Source organism: Diprion similis, chromosome 1 (genome assembly GCF_021155765.1).
Source record: "Diprion similis isolate iyDipSimi1 chromosome 1, iyDipSimi1.1, whole genome shotgun sequence".
Lineage (NCBI taxonomy): Eukaryota > Metazoa > Arthropoda > Insecta > Hymenoptera > Diprionidae > Diprion > Diprion similis.
The window spans coordinates 6015571-6032441 of NC_060105.1; the positions used below are offsets into that span (position 1 = coordinate 6015571).

Below are 16871 nucleotides of genomic sequence, written 5' to 3' on the forward strand. Positions count from 1 at the left end.
CTACAAGCGATTAAGTATTCACGTTAAACAGATTTTGCCGACTGTTTTGTGTGCCGGGTCGATCTTTCTGCCCCCGCAAATATTTATTCGATCATTATTTTCTCGATCACGTTGGACTAAGTCCCAATACCGATATGGTATAAGGTAAGTGTACCGGTTATTGACCCTCTTGCAATTATTAACCTTTTTTGGTTGTATCTTTTTCATCCTTAATTCTAAAATGACTAAAAAATAAATTTTTAGTTTCTAACTCTCTATAGCGATTGATTTTATTCGTCGAGAAATTCACAATTTGTGCCGTCTAAACGTGTCAATAACTGGTACACTTACCTTATAGTCGGTTAGCTACTCGGGATTGCCTTTCGAATCAATCCTCAGGCATCAATTTTAACTGCTTCATGAATAAACATAAACCACGATCGTGAAAGTGAAACCGGTCTCTGATAGTTCGGTATATTATTCATAAGATGACATCGTATAGGGATTTTGATTGGAAAAAAAAATCACGATTTTCTTTTATATTATTGAGAGTCCAAATTTATTGTTTTTCAGGCATTCAATTTTTTTAACTGTAAAGTAAAATTGACAAATTTGTCAGGGGGAGAAATAAATGATATCAGATTCAGAGATGACGTACGGATTGGAAATTCAAGTTTGCATTATTAAAACGCGATAAGTATATAAGGTCACGGGCGGAAAGAAGATAGGCAGCAAGTTCCGGTGGGAGGAAAGCTGATGTGAATTCGCCTGTATCTCGTTTCCGGAATGGGACTAAAAAATAAACGTGAAAAAGAAACATTTTTAAGCCCATTACGAGGGGTAATTACTCCAGTTATTATATCAAATCTCCCCCGACGATCTGCAGTTATTATAATACGTGCGAATCGTACGGGTCTCGGAATGCTCGGATCGTTTTTTTGGCATGATTCCATTCGCAGAGTCACGTGGACGCCGCCGCGACGGATGATCGCGTAACTCAACCAGCTTTAAGATCTTCGGGCAGCCGTTGCAAATTTTCCAAGAAAACTGATTCGCTCGGTTTGTTTTATTGTCTCCCCGCCCGGTAACCGTTTTACAAGTTTTATTTATACACGGGCCTTAGACAAATTCCTGGGCGAGTAGTAAGAGGAGACGGTATTAAATCTTGACTGCGGCGGTGCACGGTGCAGATCGTTGCAGACAACTGCATCCATCCTCCCTCGACTATAAATAATTCCTCCAAAGTCGTTCCCGCGATTACGAGCGAAACTCTTTCAACGTAACGTACGCGTGGCATTCATCAAGACATAATCGTGAAGACATTGGCCAATTTGTGTAATTTTTCTCAAATTTATTTGAAATCATTTTTTTACAAAAACAAACGAAAATAAATCCGTTTTATCCCCAGTAGAGTTTTATCTTCAATTCGGTAATACCGTGATTGCGTGGCAATAAATTTCACTTGGTTTTCTCCGATGTTGACAATTTGCCGGAGCGTCTAACTTCGGCTGACTCATACAATAAGTCGTGTGATAAATATAACTCGCATGTTCGTTCAATTGACAAGCACTTGGGGGGTCTTTGATGTTTCATTTTACGAGTCGGCTTGATGAATTTCAAATAATTGACTTCGCGTTTTCGATATTTCCCCAGAGAGTGCGGGGGAAAATTTTTTTGCATATTCAAAATTGATTTTAACACTGCGTGTATTAGATCTAATTAAAAGTTCGTACGATCACTGGCGATATGTGCGAACTGCTTTTCAACAACAACCATCTTATCCACCTACATGTACCTACTCAGGTGAAGGCGTCTTTGATCACGTTACATTGCTGTGTGCTCAGCTGCAACGCGGAAGACAAACAAAGTTACTCGAGTAAAAATACATACGTACCACTGAAATAGAAGCTCTTGTTTTAACAGGCGCGCATGCTGGCAGTGGGGGTTTGCCGAAGGTGATATGTATTATGTTCCCTAATTGGATTGGATCGCTGTTAAATTCATTTCGTTACTTACTCCGCCGAATGATGGCTAATTAAGTGCCGAAAACGAGACGTGAAATATCATTATTTTCATAAATTCTAGATCCGAATATTCGAAAACTGCGGCAACGAACATAAAATAATCAGAAATTAATCTTTAACTAGTCAAACGTTACAAAAACAACATTTTTACAAATCAGGTCACAAATTGGTCAACTTTCACCACCTAAAACTCGCGAATCGACCTTCTTCTCGTCTGCAAAAATTGAGTATACCTTTGATCGTACGCACATTGATCGTTGACTTTTCTTTTTCTTTTTTTACTATTTTTCTTCTTAACAAACAAATTATATCTTTCTCTGTAGAACCTTTTATATTCATCCAAAAATTGTCGAATTTAAATCGCGATAATTCGCTTAATTAGCTGACGGCGAGAAGCGCGAGATGCATCGTCGATTAACGATAACCACGAAAGCTCGACTAGCACAGCAAATCTAGGCAAGCAGGGACTCGAGATATTAGAGCGCCGTCAGTCGATACATAATCAGCGCGATCCCCGCGAGCAACACTCGTTGCCAAATTGAATCGCTTGTCCAACGAGTCGTGCGTCCGTCTCCACACTTGTAAAACTTTCATCATCGTTCCCTAAAATCCGCGTCTGATCTGCCAATTCGTGTCATCCGCGATTCATCCGGTGGACTAACGTGTACCTACTCGGCGTCCTACAATTACTACTAGATTTTTTCACTAATCTTTCACAAAGAATTATACCGACGGAGTTATATCGGCCATCTTTCACCGTGTGGAGTATACGATCTACAGGGAGACTGAAAGCTGAGAATAAGAATGTGAAATCATTAGAGAGCAATGTTTTCTACATTTGGAGTCGATTTGGTCATAAATCCAAGATGATCTTCCATTTATATGTTTCAAGAGAAATTTTTATTTTTATTCTCTCTCAAACGGGCATCAAAATTTTTGTAAAGCATCTCAAATAGAGTATAGAAAGTGGAAGAAAAGTGAAAAAAGTATACAGAGAATGGTCGAAAAATGAAATTTCCTGGATCTCGCGATTCGATCAATTTTCGTACAGTCACGTCCATTGCACGATATATCGATATTCGATTGTCGAACAGGAGTACCGTCCACAGGCCAGAATAAAGTGAGCTTGTTATTTCATCCGTTCAACCCTGCTCAGGTTACCTGCAGTGTGAACTTGACGGACGTATGGAACGGAAAGGAAAAAAATCGCATGCGAAACGAATACGAAACAGGAGCGAGAATCGTTCGCGTATCCTCTAAGGCCTAAAGAGAAACGTGGTGGTGTCCAGGGTGGGTAAATTGCGGGGTGCGTGGTTAGTACGCGCGCGCAAATACATCGATCACCCTCCACGGTCTCGAAGAGTGAAGCCACCAGCTGCGGAGGAGAATCGCGACCGATGCCGATGTTGCGCGAATACCGACCGAATGTCGAGCCTTCTTTCCTTCCGCCGGGGGATCCAGTCTCGTGATCCAGAGATCATTCCGCCGACCCTAACGACCGGGACGTGACGGCCAACGACCGGGCGAACCCGACGTCGTCGTCAGGCTTGCCGAATACCTCTGGTAAGGCAGACACACTTCGTACCTCTAAACCTTCGTCATCGATGATTGCACAGCTGACGCGAATTATAGGCGCGGGTGGAACTGAATGCTCGTTTCTTCTTGGTGGTTGCTGTGAAGGGTTCATACTTATTGATACAGGGATCGAAGGAGGCGGAAGAATTTCGTTCTCTCTGATCGCAATAATCACTCGGATTTGTTCGTCGTTTTGGGAGAAATTTTATTAGCTTCTGCAGTCGATGGTGCCGCACCAATTCCGCTAAAAGTATCTCGCCCTTTTCCTCTCTTCGTAGGATGGAATATCGAGACAAGTATGATATATATATATATATATATATATATATATATGTGTGTGTGTATATGAGACAAAAATCATCCCTTGGTGAACCTCGTCTGCAACTCTTTCGAATATGTGTTGTCGATCTACGACTTGTTTGGGCAACTTGTCCTTTGATTGCTTGACCACCGGGCTAATGTCGCATTTGACTTGATCTTGGCGTTTGTGACTGTTACTGCATGAAATGAGAGTGCAAATTCATAGCATTCAGAAGTTATGTGAGTGATAAACATCTTGGTTCGCGAACAGTTGGCAACTCAAAACCCATATAATATCCCACGCGAGAATTTTTTTCAACGTTTGACTCAAATCAGCTCGCAAAATTGAGGTAACAAGAATATATCCTGTCGGAGAGGAAAAAAAAGGACAAAGAATTTATATACCTATATAAAAGTAGGTGTATATGTGTGTGTGAAGATATATAGTCCTTCGACAAGAGTCCGCAATTTGGCAAAGGAGATGCCATGCCTTGAGGCGTTAGACGCGTGCGCAGGTAGGCAAAGGTTTCGCAGATTATCTCTGGCGAACTTGTCCGTTTCTCCCTTCCTTCCTAATTATAAAAGTTGAACCGTTTCTTACTGCTCATCGTGTACAGCCGAATACGAGGTTGAAAAAGAAGAGAAATAACAAGCAAAAGAAAAGAAAACAAGAAAAAAAAGGGGGCGTGGAAATCATTTAATTAAAAACTTGGCGTGAAAAGAATACAATATATGTATATATATATATTTATGTAGACTGCAATTACATTATGCATGAGGCGGGGCAAAAATGAGCGTGACTAGAATGAAAAAAATGGGTAAGAAAAAAAACAATAACGAAAAAATAGACGAAGAGAGAGAAATCTTCCGTGTCAGTATAGGTATTCGAGCTAGGGAAAAAACACGTAGAAGCATGAATATCCCCACCTTGGTAACTCGTAATTACGAGTTTTCAAGTGGATGCAAGGGATGAAGGGGTGAAAAAGGAAAATGCGAGGTTGTCGAGATGTGTTGGCTCGAGTATTCGTTGGAGCAGTGACACGTAACTAAGATGCAAAGAGGATGCTGCTGCTGCTGCTGCAGCTGCAGTTGTCGGTTGAAAAACACGTGTGCGACTCACGAGGGTGAGCGAAAGGACTCCGAGACATGCAGCGGCTTCGACGCGTAATAAAAATGGCCACAAGTTACCCTTAAGAAGAGAGTCGCGGGGCGAGGCGTTGAACAAATCCATTGGATAATTCGGAGATTAGAATGCCGTAGAATAATTTTTTGAAGCGAAAATGTTTTTGCAAAACTTTCTTCTTAATTCGTAGAGGAAACCAAATTCCGATCGACTCGATACTCAGTCCTAGTTCATATCTCATACCGTGTGAACAGAAGTTTGAACTACAATTTTGGTCGATAATTATCGCTGCTGGGATCAAGCCATCGTTTCCCTAGTTGGCTGAAATATCGCCAACCGCAAACTTTCGTTTCGGTAATAACGCTCCCGGTTATCCTGTAAGGATTAACCGGGTCCCCCAGGCGTGCTTAAAAGGGACGGGAAAATCCCCCCCGTTAGACCCGAAACGGTGTATCGTAGAGTGAAACATAATTGCGGATCGTTCATACTAATAGTTTCAAATGTAATACTTGAACCGGAATCGTGGCTCACTAACGAAAGTGCACAATTGATGAGAAATTTGTATTTTCATTATTTCTTAATTATGTTTTTTTCTTTAGATATATAAATCCAATATAATTTTCAGTTAATCGCGTATTCCTTGCGTGTGAAACTCTTTCAACTACGTTTTCTACATCCGTGATCGGGACGAATAAAAAGGTATAAAAGTTGTACGGCTCGAATCGCGGTTCGGAGTCTCGAGACCCGACCTTACCTGCGCTGAATGTGAAACGCGGAGCGATTTCTCTTGCCTGCTAATTAGGTCGTTGTAAAAATCAATTCGCTAGGTAAGCTGCGCTCGGTTGCGGAGGAGAAAGAAGGAGGAGATGAAGAAGAGGAAAAATAAGAGGAAGGAAAAGGGAGGACAGGCCGGTCTTTCCGCCACTTATCGGCTCACTTGTCATCCGGTTTTCTATAAGCACTTCAATTTCATTACACACTGTTCATTCTTATCGGTGCTGTTATTTTTATCATCGTTCACTTTCGTTACGCCGCCGATCCCTCGGGGAGTTCTAAAGCGGCGATAAACTATGACGGAACGAATTTTCGGTGAAGCATGGCCGGGTTGCGCAATAAGAAGAAAAAGAAGGCGGATGCCACCGATTATAAGGCTGGCACGAGCAAAAACGAGGGCAAATAATACACGGAAGCCTTGGATCTTAAAAATCGTGGCTCGGTAAGCGTTAAAAATAAATCATGACACTCCGGTGACATTATTCTTTTCTCATTCACACCGGAAACTGCTTATGCTGCAACGCGATGAAAGACCAACAAGGAACGTCCGATAAAAATTTCGAATAAAAAACCTGGAGTGTGCAATAAGCGTATCCGCAACCTGTTGGATATCTATTTATCTATAATCGGAGGCAATCGTGTCTCGTTGTTCGTCCACGATGTACAAATTTTAAACCCGCGATGCCCGCATTGCTAACCGAGGATCAAATAACATCGATCCGAAAAGCAGGGGTTTAGTGCTCGATCGGTTGCAGGTGCATTGAAGCTGACTCAGAAATTGGCCGAGATTTTTTTTTTCTTCACTTTCTTGCGGAATCGGTAGGAAATCGACGTGAGAAAAGTCGCGAGAAAATTCACCCTAAATACTGCAGAAACATTCTCCAAAATATCCGTCGGCGTGATTTTTCTCGCTCGTTCTTCTTAAGGATACATGCCAACCCTCGTTTTAACGCGAAGGGTCAAGGTCGCGAAAATGGTGCGGGGAACTCTGGTCCCCGTTAGACTCTCGACGTGACGGTGCATGAATAAGCTAATCTATGCATTACGAGCTGCCCGTGCGTATTGATCTGCCCCCCCCCCCCCCCCCTCCCGCGCCATTCCTCACCCCCGACGACGCACGCCCTCCGTCGACGCCACCGGCGCCGCCGCCACAACGGGACACTGCGACGACACGACGGACGAAAGTGCTCCCAAAAACCGGTTTATACGGCCAATTTTGCCATCTAGTGCAAAGTAGCGGAGACATAATTCCTTGCAGAAACTCCAGCAGGAAAAAAAATCATTCACTGAACTAGTAAGACATTTCAGTGTTGATTGTATAGTTACAGAAAGGAAATTAGTTGCAACAGCTATAATTCTGCTAGTTGAAGTAACAAGTAACGCGTTTGCTAGGTTAGAACTCCACTTGAGTATGCTTGCGAAAAGCAGTGAAAATTTTCGTTTCGAGTATAATATTAATGCAGAAAATTTTCTGGTGTAATCGAGCAATTAAAGAAATGTAATTTATTGTCGTATTTGGAAATGTAAGAAGATTTTTCTTGTACAATGCTTGGATGAAAAAGTCAAATCAACGGGGGTCGTTTCATTATACAACTGAGAAAAATAATTCGTAAAGTTTGAAGCCTGTTACACCGTCGTTCGTGGGTGGGATGAATAATTCTTGGGGTAACGGGATAATCAGATCTGTCTGCACAGATGGAGGAGTCACACGATTTTAACAGCCCTACCAACTTACCAGGCTTGGTAATTAACTGATCCACTAACTTTTTGCGCCTCATACTCGTGTCCAAATGACTGTCAGCGGATTTGATTTATTCCTATTCTCAACGCGCGCTGTAATTGCTGCCACCTAAAGAATGACAGACCACCGGTGGATCGTGCTTGGAATGAAAAATTTTTCTTCTTCCAGCCTGGAGAAGTTTCAAGTCATTATGCGAGGTCAATTTACTTGGTCTTATTAATCGTGTAGATATATGCTTGATACGGAAGCTGGATTACGGCAGGATTCGGCTCACGTGAATCCTCTTCCGGCCATGATCAAGTACGGATAAGCCAAAACACAATTTCCTATCAGGATTCAATAATACTCTGTTCTGAGAAATGACCGGGAATCTCGCCTATTTGGAAATTTTTCGTGACGGGAGTATCAAAAATATCGGTTGCAAAAAAAAAAAAAAAAAAAAAAAAAAAAAATGCGTTTCGCCAGTCCTTCATAATACCTATGTCGAATCTCGCGTCGTCTGCACCTGCAGTATTTTGGCCAATCTTGCGGGTGATTTTCAACAGTTACTTAACCAATTTTATGGATGGCTAACGCAGCGGAGCGTGCAACAATCATATCCGCAGAGTGATAAGAAGTGGCAAACAGATGTTGAGTAACATCGATGCAATAGCGTAACCTTCGGGGCTGTAAAGATACATATATATGCGTGCGCAAGCACGTACGTATATCATAATGTCAAAGCACGCTTCAGAGCGGGGAAGACCTTTAGATAAATTGTAAAATATTCTCGGCTTAATAATAGTAACGAGGTGCATGAATGAATGAATGAACGAAGAATCTTAGAAGTGATGAATGAAACTTCTTCTTTCTGGGCTAATGAATCCTTCTTCTGTTTGAACAGCGTCTGGCTGGTGTGCGTAATCATTCGCGTAATGCTGGCAAAGCCTTGTGGAATTTTATCTCTTTGAAACAAACAAAGAAGATACCGTGAGATAAGCTCTGATCTTGCACGGCGTGATTTTCACTTGTTTCCTTTTCTTCTTCCTCCCTGGTTTTTAATCAGATCGTGATTCAGACTATCAATTTAAACATCGGAAGACGATGACGAAGCGATGATGCTGAAACGAAGCTGAGAGGCTTGTAGACTCGCACTCGGTTTGTAGGTACACAATTTTTACATCTTCTTTATTCAAAAAGACTGACAGCCGGCGAAGGGTGGCGGAAAGCGTGGCGAGCCGGTTTTGAATACCCTCGAAGTGTCCTGCATCCATTTGTCCCCGTCATTCATTCACGGCAGAGAGCGAGCGGACGGTGTTCCTATCCCTAAACGAATATTGATCAAACTGTGTACGCATTTGCCGAAAGAGGATTCCTATTTTTCCTAAAAGACTTGACCAGCTGCAGGCTTATCTTTCCAACTCAAGTATCACAATCTAGGTATCGATTACGAGGAAACAATTTTCCCTGCTTTGCTGGTTCTACGAAATCCTTCAACGAATGAGAAGCAAATGGAAAAACATACACCGGAGCAATAGTCGGTCGAAGATAGAGGCGAAGGAAATGGATGCGGACATAATTAGAGTGACTTTCACACGCGGTCGTATCAACGCGACGGTCGTGTGTAAGACCATTCGACTTGCTCGGGAAATAATCAATGCATGACCTACAGACACATTCACCGTTCAAGAATGTCACGGTCGAACGACGACGCCTCTATCCTGGAATGGGAAAAATTCAGGCGCCGTTTACGCGCTCGTAATTCTCGTTGACGCATTTTTTTTCTCTTTCTCTTTCTTTCGAACCGTTAACCAAACGCAGTCATTTTTGTACGTACTAGGATTACAACTCAGTGCCTAGGTGGTTAGTGGATACGGTGCTGGGTAAACTGGATGTGCAGAGACCACAACGCGTTCTCAGCCAGCCCCCTGGTGTCTCACTACTAGTTTCAAAGAGAGAGAGTTAGAGTTTCTGAGTTACAGTCGCATTCCTTTGTGTTTCGCGCCTCCGTTAAATCTGCTATTATACGGTTAGACAGACGTAATTATGAATTCTTCGCTTTAGCTGTCAACCGAGAGCGAATAATACCGAGAGCATAGGAATGCCATGTGAAAAGGAGATTAGTCGGGTGAATTATATTATATTGTAGTATACACACACACACGTACACGCATGTATACACGTTAAATTGATGTTTTGACTGTGTGCGTGTAACGCGTGGCTTGCGTACGCTTTATTATATTAGGTACCGAAGGTGGATGGATCAAGTCGAATGCTCGTGAAACGGCCAAGGTTCAGAGAGATTGCGAGACGTGAATAATGCCACTTGAAAATCTTGCCCATTTCGGGACTACAGTAATCGCTGGGCATTTGATTGGACGGCCAACTGTGAGGCGGACGAAGATATAATTGCCCAACTTTATTTATTCATTTATTCCTTATTATTTATTGCTCAACACCGTACAGATCTTTCCTTTAACTCCTTCGGCTGCTATTAAGAAAGCCGTTATTAATAAACCTCGATTAATGGAAGTGATTATGGATAAAGATTTAGTTGAGTCTTTGGTATTTCACCAGCTCAAAGAATGGAGCGTAAAAATGAAAAATGAATCAGATCTTAGGGGAAAACGAACTTACTAATCTATGGTAAGTTTATCAAAGTGTGGTTTTCAGACCGCAGCGAGTGCATGGGCTTAATCAGCATTTAAACGGATGTCTTACAACTTGTGTCGACGTTGTTCGACCGTTCGTATCAACTCTCAAGTTATGCTGTCACGATTTGTTATTCCCGAATGAATAATAGTTACATCGGACAATTATCCGCCTCTAGGATGTGAAACTTATAATGCACAAGTCTCGAAACAAAAAGAGAAGAAGAAAAAAAAAAGGAAACTTGAAGAAAAAAATCTCTGCTGTTCGTTAAAGCTGACGGTAGTAAAAATTGCGGAAGATTATTCTCTGGTCGTGAGAGTCTTTGGTTAAAAAATAACTACACCCTGAAATAGTATCGGTGCAATTAATCCTCAAGCCTTATAATATCGCGACGGTTATAGAAAGGCGTTTGCGAAAGGCGTTTGAAATATTGTGAAAAGACGGAGAGTGAGAGAGAAATAATGAGTAAACAAACACCGGGATGTGTTTTTAGCCGGAAAGGAAAATACCGGCTGCTGCGAAACTCTCGGCTTTGGTGCCTCCGGTTTGTTTGTTCTTTCTTATAAGATCAACAAAAAATTTCACCGATCCATATCGCCTGGGCACCACCAACGCCGGCCTTCCACCGGGTGTCTCGTCGGGAAATCGAAGAGTGGACTATGGTCGCGCCAACTGAAGTTGGCCACGGAGCCAAATGAGTTTGTTTGTGACTATTATTACACTCTCAACCGGCTACCGAGTCATGGGTACCCCAGAGGCTGTCGTTCGGAGGCCAGGGCGAACCCCAGGAAAAAAGAAGCGACCGCCTGCTTCCGAGGTGGTGCAGACGACGAAGAGGCTGGAGGTGCAGCTCGACGTTCTCGCCTCTTTAACGATGCAATAGCCCGAGGTCAAAGATATTTTCGGCAAGGAAGCGGCAGCCGCGGACCTCCGTTCTATCGCCGTATGCCCGGTGTCACTGGGCAGTCGGCAGTAATGTCACTGCGAGAATTTATGCCGCTATCAAGAGCCCCATCAATCCGCTTTCTGGATATCCTATCAAGTTCGGACCAACTCTTCTGGAAAACACTCCTCTCGGCCTTTCAATTCAAACCATCGCGCAAGCCCTCATTAGCTATCAAATTTCACCCAGTGTTCAACCCTTTCCCACAAAGGATATTCGATACTGCCGCCGTTGCTGCTGCTGCTGGGTATTCTGACACTCGATAAGTCTCAGACATATAGGCACTTACTTCACTGCTGCTGCCGAATTCAGTTCGATTCTTGAGTCATGGATTAGGTAGCGCGATTTTCCTAATCCAATTGGATTAATGAAATTCTGCAGTAAATGCAAGACCACTGTTCTTTCTCAATCATACGAATCATTATATCCTCATAGTTTCAATGGTTTCACAAATTTCACGCGTAATTGGTGAACGTCCACGAGCCTTGTTACGAGGAGGACTGATACAGTACCTTTATAAATCTTTTGGTCTACACCATTTTCGGTCGCCACGTTTAAACACACGCTGGGTCGAGTCACTAGTGACCCAGGTGTAGATCAGAGGGTTAACCGCTATGAAACCGATGCACGAAATATTTCCAACGAATCTAACAAAAGTCTGCGTGATATTGTGCGCCCCATTTCCTCTATGGCTCAATTTCAAAAACCCACAAACGATTCTTACGTTTCGTTGAAAGAAGACTCGAGCTGCTCTTGCATAGCAGCAAAACTCAAGTTCTCTGCACGCTTGCTCTGCTGAGCAATGTCTCTGATAGGTTCATATGTATGTATATGTATGTAATGAAATTGCTCAATGCTTGATAAATTTCTTTCACGTGGTAAACATCAGTTTCACACAACAGCGTCGTGGCTACATTTGTGTGTGTGTGTGTGTGTGTGTATGATTACAGATAGAAAGGAGCAAGACGCGTCGTTACACTCGGAGCATATTACACATGATGTATTTGTACGAGTCGTCGTAACCCGACCGACAAAACCGAATTGTCAGTTTGATTACGAGATATAGTCTCTCCTCGAGTGGCACGCGCTACTGCGGGGGAGTGGGTCAAAGTCGATGGATATCGCAACTCGGCTTGCGTTACCTCCGACGTTCCTTATACGTATACCTACATATGTAGAGACTCTTAGAACACGGAAGAGACGTGAATCTTTTGACATCGCGATTGACCATCGTCTCCCGAATTCATTAATCGGGCGTAATTTTTGCCGGTTCGTTTACAATTTGCGTATGATAGTGAAAATGAATTACTCTCGTTCAAATCTTTTGAGGAAGATTGAAACTTCGAGTATAGAATTTTTATTCACGTCGCGAAATTATCGGGAGGAGGATATTTCGAATCTGTATCATTATGGCCACCCCGGATTAATAGGTTGACAACAGTTAACCCCGATGAAGGCTGGGCTCAAAAGTAATACGATCTAGAACCTGCAGCAGTGACAAATTTGGGTTTATACGAAAATGGGTTATTCGGTAGGTACTAGGATGATTGGTGCGATCGAATTGGCGCTCTCCAGCTCCATTTACCCTGGATAGTGATAATTAAATAATAGCAGCAACGCAGATTGGATTAGCCGATCCGAAAATTTTCATATCTTGAATTAACCCATCTGAGGCATATAACGCGCGTCCGTTCTACGCAGCATGAATTATAAATTGGTTTCCGTGCAATTAATTTAAGTGACGTTATGAAAAGGCAATTTATTAACGAACGAAGAAAAAAGAAAAGAAAAGGAAAGGAAAAAAGCCGATGGAAAATGGAGAAAAAAAAAAAAAAAAAAAAACTATTCACATCGCCGGCAACAATACCCCCATAGAAATTTCCTCGATAATTGACGAGTGAGATTTCCGACCGAAAGGTAGAACATCACGTGTCTACATTAGATACTGCACGTCTACTGCAGGGTAACCTTCTTTTCGAAGATCCGATAAACCTCACAGCCTTTCGATTCAAACTCACGTTTCCAGTTAATATCCTGTGTACCACCTGCTGTGTATAGTACGAGCTATCGTTCCGGATGACACGGTGTAGGCATATATGCATATTTTTGTGTGTGTGTGCGTGTGTAGACGGTGTGATTTCGTAATTGGTTACAATCATTCGGCGGACGGGAGTTTGGAACCAAGCTTGAAAACAGCTGATCTATAGAAGCGTAAGCATTGAGGTAAATAAAATGCGCATTTATTCGACGTGGCATAAAAAATTACAGTGAATCTTAAAAAAAAGAAACACACACACACACACACACACACATGCACGCATTGAATATTTACGGGAACGGTGATGATTATCAAAAAAAATTTTGTGACACATATTTCCGGTGATTTCAATTATTGTCATCTGTTGGTTAACACTCGACGGCAAACCGAATTATCCAGCGATCGATCGATTAGGTGATTGAAATTATTAATCACTTCATTTGCCCGTTGCCACTGACAGTGGCTCCTCAATCATGCGGGGAAAGTCAGAGGATGAGAAATGAACGAGTAATGAAAAGGTGTGACAAAACGATTGCTGGCCGATTGTGAGATAATTAGTTACAATAGAGTGTAATATAATAAATATAGAAGCCTTGTATAAAGTTTGTTCGTGTTAACATTTTTTGTCTCTTTCGGTAAGGCGTGGCGTTCGACGATCGCGACTGAAGTGCGGTTTTCAAGATTCTTTCATCAATTTGGCCTTTGGACGCATTGAGCTAAACGTCACGGCGGCCAGCCGCGTTGAATAATATGTCTCGAAACTATACCAGTCCGTTATACCTGTATATATACCGTTACAAGCTATTGACACTGAGGATTACTCGATTACTGATCTATAGTCGGGTATTTTTCATCGTATTTCCCAAATTCATCGAAGTGAAAACGGTTATGGACGTAGGATTATATTCGGGTTTGCTAAAGTAGGATAATAAAGACCAACTTGTATCACTTGTAATTCGAGTTTTTAAACGTAGCAGGAATTCTCAGGCAAAGTAAAAATTACGAATTTCCTCGTCTGCAACGGGTTTATCATTCCTTTTCACGTGCATGTAGGCACTGAATTGAAGTGTTTTTCGAGACCAAGTAAATATGGATGTAGGTAAAAATTCTCACAGAACATATGATTAATCAAAGATCAATATGATCAATATAGCATACTATTATTTTGAAAAACCTACTCCTTATAAAAGTTGTTCTAAAATTGCACTATAATAATTTTTGCTCTGATGTATCGTTACGTTGAGGTTAATAACTTTAGCATCATTAACTATAGCTAATCGAGTATTACAATACAACTTATGATTGAAAACCGGTTGGCTACAGTCGGCATAAAACAAGTTTTGAGTGATAAATGACTGCTCGAGTCTTGGATTAAATGTTGATAGTCCAAAAATAACTTCGCACGCCGTTTTTAATAATGTAACGTGCGAGAGGCAGCAAATGGTTGTTGGAATATTGCGATCGTATCAGTATGACTAATTTTGCGTGTAGAAGTGTTTAAAAAGTATTCAATTATTCACTAACAGGTTAATTTCACATCACTTATTGTTATTAAACTTGAGAAGAATAAAGGGGAAAAAAATACTTTCCAAATTATTTAAATCAAGGTGAGTTTAACGAGTTTCACAATTACTAAAAGTAAAACCCTATTTCTATAACTGCTAATGAAAATTGAAGATCCAGCGAAGATATGGAAAAACCATTTGCATATCAAACTTCAGGGCGAAGACACGGACGCTTCGCAATCGGTATAATCACTCTTGTAGCCAAGGTAGAACATTCTTTCGTTGAAATCACGTATGTTTTGATCGATTGCAGTATCCTCATCAATCGATTGAAATTACTTTCCACGAAGCCATTAGGAAATTGAGATATCGTCTGATGAGGAATCGACCGACGACGTTTCAGTTTGACAGGTATGTTGCGATGATGCAGTCTTGGCGATTTTTAGATCGGAGAGAAAGCATTTCGTTGATCGGTAAAACAGAGTCGGTTTCTCGTTTATATATTTTCTTCGACATTATCTTCGCGAACCATTGATAAACGTAACAATGATTAAAACGTTGAATTTTTGCGGTGGGTGTTACATAATGGCAACAAGAGGCGGCGGCAACTGAAAAATCCTACTTCCACGGCACAGGGGAAAAGAATGAGTGAGCTGTGATTTTGAGGGTAACGTGTAGAACCGAGGGTTAAGGAATGAAATTTGACAGACGAAAGGGAGCGACGTCGTCGTCTTGCGTCCGGCGTCGGGGAAAAAAAGGTTGAACAAGCGGAAGGGAGGGAGGGAGGGAGGGAGGGCAGGAGATGAAGGGTGAGGATGACAGAGGGACCTGTAACCCCGAGGGCGAAGGGATCTGCGGCGAATTGGAAGCAGCGTTTAAAGATAAACAATCTACTCATCCACCCGCACGGAGAGCGAGCGAACGAGTAAAAAGTTGGAAGCAAACTGGCGGAGGGTAGGTCGATAGCAATGGCGCCGGCGAGTGGCCAGAAAATCAATCCGTCGCTCTCTCTAGGAGACGGGCTCTCTCTGTGTTTTCGCGTGCCCTGTCGACAGTGTTTTCCTTGACTTTTCGGTGCCCCGTTTTTTTTTGTTTTTTTTTTTTTTTTCGAGGGGGGCGTTGGGGGAGGGGTTGAGAATCGGTCAGTGGTTAAAGGGCTCGAGTTGCGAAGAAACAGAGACTAGAGGAGAGTATGAAAATTTGACCCAATTGGCAAATGGAGCCTTATCAAACTCTCGGGAACTTACTTTTAATCACGCGTTCCGTCGTCGACAGCTTCTGGGAATTATTTGACGACATCCTGGCTCGCGGTCGCGGGTGATCGCGCGACACTCACGATCAGTCGGTTGACACCTCTGATTACAACTCGTGTGATTTTTCCTAGATTATACGACGATTCCGTGACAATCACCTCGGCGTGGTTTTTTTCCTCTTCTCCCTCTTTTTCCTTTTTCTGTTTTCCTTTTGGAGAGGGGGTGGAGGGGAGGGAGGGGAGGGGGAAGTGGGTACGGAATACAATAATAATTACACGTCACACATCAGAGGGCATGAATTATCTTCTTCGCGACAATCGACGCGCACCCACGCACTTGTAACAAATGTGTTTTATGAATATTTATATTTTTTTTAATATATATATATATATATATATATATATATATATTTATATGTATATATATATATATATATATGTATGTATATGTTTATATGTACATATATATATATATACGTATGTATATGTATACGTTACTCCGTCAAAGGGAGAATGTAGATTATCCTTTTTCGGTTGTTGCTGGTTAATATTTTCGTTTGTTTTCGGTGTTTGTTTTATACTTATTGTTTTTTTTTTTTTTTTTTGGGAATATCGTTTACTTTCCTTTTTTATCGTTAGTTTCTTAATTATTTAATCCTCCGTCTTGTTTCACCGTCGTTCCCGTCTTGTTTTTATTTTCTTATTTATTATAATACAATCGCCACGGCCGACACGGACACGACACGGCACACGACACGGCGCGGTAACCAGCAAGCGCGGTGCTAAAATTCTACTACAAGATGTCTGTCTCGGTCACGGCACGCACTGTCGTTCCGCGGCCAAACTACGGCGCAACTTTAGGGCGCAGCTCGGAGGCGCACCGATTATTCGAGGACGAGAGGTTCGCCTATATTCTATAGTCGACTCGACTCTTCTCGCCGCGCCGGCACCAAATACGCAGCTGCGTTTCTACACCCTAGCCAATC

The 16871-nt window shown here is 42.1% G+C and overlaps 1 protein-coding gene across 2 annotated transcripts in view; it reads right to left on the reverse strand.

Moving 5' to 3' along the window:
* Window positions 1–16234, reverse strand: part of LOC124409968 (serine/threonine-protein phosphatase 2B catalytic subunit 2-like) — a 105362-nt gene extending 89128 nt beyond the window's left edge. For both annotated transcript variants that reach the window (XM_046888089.1, XM_046888081.1), the window contains exon 1: window positions 15881–16234. In XM_046888089.1, the coding sequence (XP_046744045.1) occupies window positions 15881–15932 (52 nt within the window). In that variant the 5' untranslated portion in view covers window positions 15933–16234. The remainder of the gene's footprint in view (window positions 1–15880) is intronic.
* Window positions 16235–16871: the final 637 nt, after the last annotated feature.